Raw genomic sequence first — 9,707 nt, forward strand, 5'->3', positions numbered from 1 at the left:
AGGGAAGAGTGCAGGATGGGCTGCTGCGGTCCTGCTGGAGTGGAGAGTCCAGGGGATGGGGCTGGGAAGACATTGGGGTCCCTGATCTTCAAGTTCAACTTGATAATCCAAGTCTGGTGCGGACTGTGGTAACAGGAGGGAGGTTGTATAGGTCTGCACCTGTGTTCTGAGGTAATACATACAAGATACAGACCAGCAGTGTCAGAAAACTAGTGACAGATGGACTCAGGACAGAAGAGGAGCTGGGCAGTGATGTTACCAAAGATCATCACCCAGAGACGAACACCACATAGGCAGTGACCTCTCCTGGTGCAGGCTGCCTCATACAAGCCTCCAATAGCCTGCCTCAAGGCAAACTTCCTCTCTTCCTTACTGCAGCAAGTAGAGCTAAATAAATAGTAAATTCCTGGCAGAGAGCAAACCACCAAGGGGATGGGATCAAAAGAAGAGGGGTGACCACACAGTTACATCTTGAATATGCTACTTAGGTGGCCGAACAGGATTCAGACGGGTCAGACTTACCTGGTTGTCATGCACCAGGAGAAGAGACGTAAAACCTGAGTTGTAAGCAACTGTTACGAAAGTGCACTTCAGATCACGTGAGGGAAGATGCTATGGCAAAGGTTGCTCCCTACCTGCTGGGGGTGGGGGAAAGGAATTTAAAAAACCGAAAAAACAAAAAAAAATCAGACTCTATCTGCAGTGATCTGAAATGAACAGCACTCGCCTTCAAATGGCCCTCTGAAGCCGCATTTTAGCACTGCTTCTTGAAAATAATAATGGAACAAGAGATATTTTTTTAGTATAGATAAAAAGGGATTCATAGATATAACTAAAAATTCAATTTCTGTACTTGCAAGTAAACTAGGATTTTTTTAAAAGGTATTCATTAACAGAGCATATTATAATGATGGATTTTTACATTTCTTTTTTCCAGGATGAAGATCCTTATTGGAAGTCTTCATTTCTACTTCATGTCTGTCTTATTCAGTAGAGCAAATGGATCCCTAACTCTGAGAACACCTTCAGCCTACGCCTTCCCGTTTTGTAACTACACTTATTTAAACCTCTCTTCTGTATCAGAAGCGCAAGCTCCAAAGACGGCGAGAGCTCTCAATTTCTCACATAACGTAATTGAAAAAATAACCAAGAGAGACCTGGAAGGTTTTGATGTGCTGGAAGTTTTAGACCTTTCCTACAATCAGATTAAGGACATTGAACCTGGTGCATTTGAGAGGCTATTCAGCCTTGTTTCTGTGAATTTATCATTTAATGATAAGAAGCTTCTTGTGCCAGGTCTGCCACCGCACCCGAAGCTCTTACCCCCTAGCCAAGCCTCGGGATCTTTGCAGCTTTATACGTATTTTGACAAATCCTCAGAGGCTGCTCCAGAGCCTTCTGCATCCGCCAAGGAGCTGCCACATCTGGGAGGTCCATCCGTCCTGCAAAATGTTAACGCAAGGCTCAGACGAAATACAGAGAACCTTCTTCGAAGAGCTGAGAAAAACACAACGGCCTCTCCCGCAGCCACATCGAGGCCCGATTTCTGCGGAGCACCAGTAAATGGCACACTTGATCTGTCAAACAGCAAACTCTCCGAGGAAGAGCTGTCGGCAAAACTGGATGCAAATCTCTGCCAGGTGCAGCTGGAGGGTATTGTGGAGCTTAACATCAGTCACAGTGACCTGGAAATGGATCTGCTATCACTCTTCATCCTGTTTTTGCCAATGGAAAATGTGCAGTCCATCGATGCCAGTTACAACAAATTAACAATTAACATTCAAGATGTTGAGGCGATCTGTAACTTTCCACTCAGCAAGCTTTCGTTTTTAAATATTAGCAACAACCCCATCAACAGTTTGGACACGCTGTGCCTCCCTTCCACCATCCAGATAATTGACTTGTCCTTCACCAACATAAGTCAGATACCCCCAAATTTTGCTCGAAAAATGATGAACCTAGAACACATGTACGTTCAAGGCAATCATTTCATCTATACTGTACGTCCACAAATCACTAACGCGGTTGCAAAACCTCCTCCTGGAACTGTGCATATTAATGCCATTTCATTTGTCAGAAACCTGAACGGTACACCCATCGAAAGCCTTCCAAATAAACTGAAACACCTGAAAATGTCCAACTGCTCCATTGTTGAACTGCCAGAATGGTTTGTTGGCACAATGCAAGAACTATTATTTTTGGATCTCAGCAGCAATCGGATTTCTGTGCTTCCTGACTTACCTACCTCCCTGCAGCATCTCGACATAAGCAACAGCGACATTAAAATAATACCCCCGAGTTTTAAATCTGTCTCCAACTTAACAATATTTAATATCCAAAATAATAAAATCACAGATATGCATCCCGAGTATTTCCCGTTGACTTTAACAAAATGCGATATTAGTAAAAATAAGTTGAACACGTTGTCATTAACTGACGCCCTGGGGAAACTCGAACATCTAAATGTTTCTGGAAACCTGATCACCAGACTGGAACCCGCCAGCTACCTTTCTGCCCTCGCTAATCTGGACAGCAGTCGCAACCTAATTTCAGAACTCCCTGATCACTTCGGGAAAGCTCTTCCAATGCTGAAATACTTCAATTTATCAGGGAATAAGATCTCCTTTCTACAGCGTGGCTCTCTCCCGGCTTCTCTGATTGAGTTAGATATTAGCGACAATGCCATCACTACCATCGTGGAGGACACTTTTGGCCAGTTAACCAGTTTGAGTGTTCTGACTGTTCAAGGCAAACATTTTTTTTGTAACTGTGACTTGTACTGGTTCGTGAACGTCTATATGCACCACCCACACCTGCGGATAAATGGCAAAGGAAATCTCAGGTGCAGCTTTCCACCAGACCGAAGGGGCTCATTGGTGGAGAGCAGTCGCCTCACACTCCTGCACTGCTCCCTGGGCATCCAGATGGCCATCACGGCCTGCGTTGCTGTCCTGGTTGTTTTGGTGTTAACAGGCTTATGCTGGCGCTTCGATGGGCTGTGGTACGTGAGGATGGGCTGGTACTGGTGCATGGCGAAGAGGAAGCAGTATGAGAAGAGGCCAGAAAACAAGCCCTTTGATGCCTTCGTTTCATACAGTGAACAAGATGCAAACTGGACAAAAGAGCATCTACTGGAAAGACTGGAAACTGACGGGTTCAAGATATGTTACCACGAGAGGGATTTCAAACCGGGGCATCCTGTACTTGGTAACATTTTTTACTGCATAGAGAACAGCCATAAAGTCCTTTTTGTTCTCTCTCCCAGCTTTGTGAACAGCTGCTGGTGTCAGTATGAACTGTATTTTGCTGAACACCGGGTTCTGAATGAAAATCAGGATTCCCTCATCATGATCGTGCTGGAGGACCTGCCGCCCAACAGCGTGCCGCAGAAGTTCAGCAAACTCAGGAAACTGCTGAAGAGGAAAACCTACTTAAAGTGGAGCCCTGAAGAACACAAACAGAAAATGTTCTGGCATCAGCTAGCAGCTGTCTTAAAAACCACCAACGAACCACTTGTGAAAGCAGAAAGTGGATGTGCTCTGGATATGCACGAGATGGTATGAGATACGAGAACGTGTAAAAGTTGTGCCTGGAAAGCCCATGCTCAAATAAAAGCGTTTCTGTGTTTACCTCCTGCAAGGGCTGCTGTGGTGCAATCGGGGTTTATCTTGGATCAGTCCCAGGAGAGGTCACTAATGGGTTTGCAGTGTGCACGTTATTCCCGCCGATAAAAGAATCTGTTATCCAAAGGGCTGAGACCTGAGCACTGATAAACAGCCTTTTCTTCCTGGGTGCTTGATTTTCTTCAGCTACTTCCAGCATTTCTTAAAATGCTGTGGATGTCACCTGGAAGGAAGTGTTCTTCAACAGCTCAGGTCACACTATGTGTCTTAACTGTCTTCTTGAGGTTGTTGCTATGGAAAGAGGTGTCTTTCAAAGGTGAGGCTGTAGTTCAACTCTAGTACAGCTTGAGATGGGAACACACATGGTATGCACCTAAGAAAAACACAAACCATGACAGTACACAGGTAACAGCTTCCTTCTGTGCTTTAGTGAGAAAAGATTTAAGATTTACTTAATGCAGTCATCTGAGAGACACAATTGCAAATCCACGCTGCTATATCATTTTGTTTAAGTAACTGGTGGAAGAGATCAGACTTTAAAATATAACTACAGATTAACATATACAACCAGATAATCAAAAATAGAGCCAGATGAGTGTGTCAGTCTCTACTGCTAAATAACTGGTCTAAGCTTTATTTAAATGCTGTGATCAAAAATCTGAGAAGTAGCAGCAAGAAAGTTCTGTATATGACTTACTTAGGAAAGTTTCACCTGACACAATCAGCCTGACCCATTTCAAATTAATTCAGTGCTCCCTCTGCATAGCCCTTATCATCACCTATTGTCACTTCGTAATTTTATTTATTGTATCTGAAAATAGAAAATAATTCAGCTGATTAAATTTCACATTGAAGGAAAATCAGCAGACTGTGGCAGAAAATAAATACCAGGAAAGAACAAATCATTTAGCACAGCACAATCTGGACAAGATGAGCAAATGCAAATGACTTACCAGCAGCAGAGCATGGACCCGGGGATGCAGAACGTCTATGGACAACACATGGGACAGCACGTTTGACACTCATACTCTGAAAAGGAATTAGCTCTGCTGTCACAAAAAAAGGCTATTACCAACCTATTTGATGCCAAAAGGGGAAACACGAAACACACAAAAGGAGATGTCGGCAAATAGAACTCTTCTGCAATGCATTTTGAAAAGGCAAAAACCCAGCTGAAGCAGTACATGGTTTTCACCCTCCCTGTGCTGCTTCCTTGTAAAAAGGGAAAAACCCAAACTGCAGCACATAACAAGCTTGACTCTTGGAACCTGGCTCAGGGACAGCTTTCGTAATGGATGAAACCATTTTTCTAATGCTAACCATAAAACCATTTTAACTAGGAACTGACAACTACCTGTTGTCAGCATTTATTAACATATTGACATTTTAAGTCAGTTTGCCAGCACTGACTAAACGCAAAGACACTGTTCCTGGGCTATCCATGAAGCACAGTGCTTGAAGGTGACGATAACCAAAGAGCTGTATAAATCAAAGAAATCTGCATCAATTGCGCCACAGGACAGAACCAGTGCTTACAGCCCCCAGAAGTGCTCTAAAATTGCCTCCTCTCCCTTTGTCCCATGGGCCTGATACTCCAGTTTTCCACCAGTGCACTTATGAGAAGCAGAGCAGGACTCACCTGCCTCTACCATCTCCGTTTATGGAGAAATCTGTTTGTACTCTGTCCAAACTAGCCTTTCCTTAGCAATCACAAGAAGACATGTTCGCTGTTATGAAAACAGAATTATTTTCCTGTTCTTTAAACTGCCATCAGCCTGGCAGCCACTTAACTGGTGAAAGAGCTGGGACCTTTTAATCCAATCAAAACAGACAGAAGGCAAACCTAGAAAACATACATTGGGTAACATTCCACCAAGATGGGCTTATCTTAACCCCAGAAAGCAAAGACTGCTGTAATTCCTGGAGTATAAAATTTTAAATATATCCCAAAACACGTTGGCATTAACTGCCAGGCTCCTGGTACTTGTATTACCCATGTGAAGTACCCATTAAACCTTTCTAATTTTTCTGAACAGTTCTGCAGCGATGAGGTCCAGAGTGTATGTATGCCCGTAAGGAAAGTACAGACTTTATGAGTCCTGGATCTGCCAGCTTCCACATTCATGAGGTGCTTTCTTGTTCTTGTAGTACGGACTGCACTAACTACAGACCTACTTTTTCTAAACCACTCAGGGTTCACATACTTGGACTCTCTTGCCCATCTCTCTCCATCTCCTCCACTGGGCACTCTGCGGCCTCCCCTCTATTATATTGCTGCTTTTTTAACCTCGCAGTCACGTTTAACTGGTTCTGTGCTCAGCAGAAGACGGTTCTGATACAACAAGAGGGCTAAAGGAAAGAAACAAAGTTATACTCCAGAAGAGTCTAAAACAAATCATGTTTGTCATGTGGTAACTGATGACTTTGATTTATGATCCATTTCAAATAAATTGTACCTACATATTTTCAAAATCCAATCTCTATTTACTACATCCATAAACTTAAACCAAAACAGTTATTTAATACAACTGACAACTTAAATCAGATTTTGTTCCTACTCCAGATTAAAAGGTGTTGCACTTTCCTGTCTCACATTACAAAGATATTAACACATGGGTTGTATTAAGAATACAACTGGCCCCAGGAGTTAACAGAAGAGCAGTATTACAGAGCACTTTGAAGGGACTTCAGTCCTTTTTTCTTAATAATACATCCCATAAAGGCAATAAAACCTCCTCCTATCCTACAGCTGTACCCTTCTTGCTTTACTCCCACATGAATTCTCAGTGCAAATTACTTTTGTGAATAAGGTGCGAGGGAGTTAATCTGCCATCACGGGATGAGGCTCATGTGATCCGCAGCAAAAAGCACAGCACGAGCTGTACACACGTGCAGCAAATCCCAAAACTGCTTAATGCTAAAACCAGTCTTAAAGTGGCTATTTACCGCCCTTAAAGTACACACTGGACCCCACCTTGCAACCACTTTTGGGGTCCTGCCCTATGCTCCTTCTAGTCTGAAACCGCAATTGCCATGAAGAACATATATAGTCTGAGGCAAAATGACGGGATCCCACATATTTTTTGCCTCCAAAATAGTACACTTTGTACTAAAGAGAAATGCAAAGACAGAAAAACCAAAGAAGACAGATCTTTTAGTTATCTTTTATAATTACTTTAGAAAGAACCATGTTATTCATTTATAGAGAAAAATATCTGGGCAGAGAGAAAAGACATGGAAATAACTTCAATTTTACGTTTGTATTCGAAAGTTGCTCACATCCATTTTATTGCAAGAAAAGTGTCTTGAATTATTCGAAATTAATTAAAATTCAGAGTGTTAAACAAAGAACAGTGTTCATAATGTAAGAGTCTTCCAGAAAAACCTTGGAAATAGTTTAGTTAACAAGCAGCGTAAACCAACAACTCACACACAGCAATGATGAGAATGTTCTTTGTTTCCAAAATAACAAATCATGTTTCAGTCACTGTAACTTTACTGGAGATGTGGCATTTTCCTACAACGAGGCACCAACAGTCTGTGGCACAATTATTTTGGAGATCCTAAAGCTCTGCTGAAGTCCACAGAAACTGAAAGGTGATTGCTTGCTGTGAAAAGATCTGGCCACTGAAAAGCGATAATGGTCAGGAATTTAAATGCCTCCGAATCATTCAGTCTCATAAGGAATTCCCACAACACCTGACACAACACAAACGGTCGAATTTATAAAAAAATATTTAAGTTGTTATTTGCTTACTGTGTAGAGCAACAGATAAAGCTCATAAATAAACAGGTTATTAATCTTTAAACCGAACTGACGTGAGACATCTTAAGAAAACCTCAAAAACTTGTAGTCATCTTGCTAAGTGGTCATTCGGTTTTAAAAAGCGCTAATAGCTGGCAGTTCTACCTATCAGGAATATCACAGCCGAATTCCCCCCATTCCCGCTTTTATACAAAGTCAGAGACAAAAAAAAAACAACCGGCAACTATTCTGCACGTAACAGTTCACGAATTAGAAAATTCCAGAGGTGACTGCACTACTAGTAGTGTATCAGTACTATAATATTGCAGGATTTGTCTTTATCCTCAAGTAAAACCTATAATTCGGTATTGCAGAGTTATTTCTATCAGATATAAAATACTTCTCCAAATATATTAATTTGGGACACATAATACCACTGATCTCTAAAACGAAAGTACGGCAGAAATTAATATATGTATACTTCAGAGGTTTATTACAGTGCCACAACTTTTCCTTAAAGTCCCTCCCCAGTGGCAATGTAACGCTGTTTGTAAAAGACCTTGCCCTGCTTGAGGAAGCTGAGACTGAAATTCTAAACTTTAGCTGAAGTTCATGGAAATTTTGCCATTTACCTCAATGGAACAAGGATTTCACCCTGCGAACAGGAAGGACTTCTGATATTACTGGCATTTGCTACAACAAAATACCACTGATTCTTTCAATATTCTGCAGGGGAAGAGTTTAAACTTAAGTATCGTAAGACCAAGCATCCTCCCAATGCTTCCTTCTTGAAAATACAGCAAGTATGCAATTTAACAGGTAATACTTCTGGTACAGCCTCAGATTGTTCTCCGAGATAATTCTGCCTTGTGACATAATAAATCACATAGCTATAGTGCGAATGGGGTTTTTTTTATTTGTCCAGCAGCAAAATTTAGTAACAAAAAACACCCTCATGTAGCAAGACCAAATACAAATCTAAAATACCACCCTTTTTGACTAGCTGCAGAAATTCAAGAAAGCGTCACAGAAATAATATCCGAGCATTCACTTCGAATGCAAATAGCTGGGTATTACAGTAGTGGCATTTTTCTCGACTGGCAGCAGTACTGTACCACTGAGTTCAGAACAATCATTAATAAAAGGAAAGAAGGGGACCTGCTGGATCAGAACCCTCTCCTAAGGTTACACTGAGGGCACTGGGATCTGCTTCACTGAAGCACTGTCATAGTCTCGCACCACATCATTGGTGGTGTGGTAGTGCATGGGAATGTAGGATTTGGCAAACTCAAACGTCGAGTTCACGGGCTGTAAGCTGTTTGGGGTGCTCACTTCCTGGGAAGGGCTGCTGTTATAGATACTGTAATAGGGCTCGATTCGGGTGTTCATGGGTGTTGAGCTGCTCTGTGCGTAGTGCTGATGCCCGACAGAAGCCTTGGGACTCAGCACGCTTTCCTTGGAGTGACTAGGACCACAGACTTGGTCCACAAACTTTTTCTGAGGTTTTGGAGACAACATGTATGCTGAATTGGTCTCATGGTGGGATGACTTGTTCCTGTTGACTTCCAGGCTGCCTTTGCCCATGGCCCGAAGCCTTGTCTTCTGCTTGCAGCAAAAAAAGACAAGGGCTACGTACTGCAGGCACCAGAGGACTCGTCTCCGAAGTCCAGCACTGTTGCGGGAATATATAAAAGGATTTAATCCAGATTTGAAAAAAATAAGGGTAAATCCACACAGCTCAAACTGGTAGAGAACAAAGCCACCACTGCTCGACAGCATGTCCTGCACCAAAGAGATGCCCAGGGGCAGGCAGCAAACCAAGACAGACAGCACGATGACGATGCACGTCACCACTGCCCTGGAGTCTTTGGCCGTGGACAGGTTGACCGCCGACACCAGCTGGAGCCGGCCAGCAGTGGTGGCTGGCAGCTGGCTGAGGTGCTTGGTGTAGCTGTGCGCCTGGACGTGCTGCGGCTTGCTGTAGCTCTGGTTCCTGTACAAGGCCGGCACAGCACTGTGCAGGCCCTCCCCGGCTCCAGTGGCCAGGAGTCCCACAAAGGGCTGTGGTCTGGAAGCATCCACAGCCACCACAGGCGGGCACTTCCTCACCTGGGCGTTCCTCCGCAGGGCCTGGGCGATCATGATGTAAGAGACAGACACCACAGCCACGCAACAGATGAAGTCGGTCACGTACAGGTAGAGGATGATCTTCCCCTCACCGCTGGTGAAGCTGGACATGGGCAGGCAGAGGCGGGAGCCATGGGTTTTCAGGGTGGCCAAGGTGGCCAGGGTGAAGCTGGTGGCCCATAACAGGAGGGTGAGGAGGAGGGTGCATGGAA

The 9,707-nt window shown here is 43.4% G+C and overlaps 2 protein-coding genes across 2 annotated transcripts in view; one reads left to right on the forward strand and one right to left on the reverse strand.

The window, feature by feature from the left end:
• The first annotated feature begins 938 nt into the window (after window positions 1-938).
• On the forward strand, window positions 939-3,563 carry LOC104539424 (toll-like receptor 2). The gene has a single exon (XM_010182944.1). The coding sequence runs from the start codon at window positions 939-941 to the stop codon at window positions 3,561-3,563; it is 2,625 nt and encodes an 874-aa protein (XP_010181246.1).
• A 4,990-nt stretch (window positions 3,564-8,553) lies between these two features.
• GPR75 (G protein-coupled receptor 75) overlaps window positions 8,554-9,707 on the reverse strand; it is a gene marked incomplete at its 5' end in the record, with an annotated part of 1,410 nt that continues 256 nt past the window's right edge. The window contains one exon of the mRNA XM_010182945.1: window positions 8,554-9,707. This exon is cut by the window's right edge and continues 256 nt beyond it. Within this exon, the coding sequence (XP_010181247.1) occupies window positions 8,554-9,707 (1,154 nt within the window).

The sequence above is a fragment of the Mesitornis unicolor genome, unplaced genomic scaffold (assembly GCF_000695765.1).
Source record: "Mesitornis unicolor isolate BGI_N332 unplaced genomic scaffold, ASM69576v1 scaffold32554, whole genome shotgun sequence".
Classification (NCBI taxonomy): domain Eukaryota; kingdom Metazoa; phylum Chordata; class Aves; order Mesitornithiformes; family Mesitornithidae; genus Mesitornis; species Mesitornis unicolor.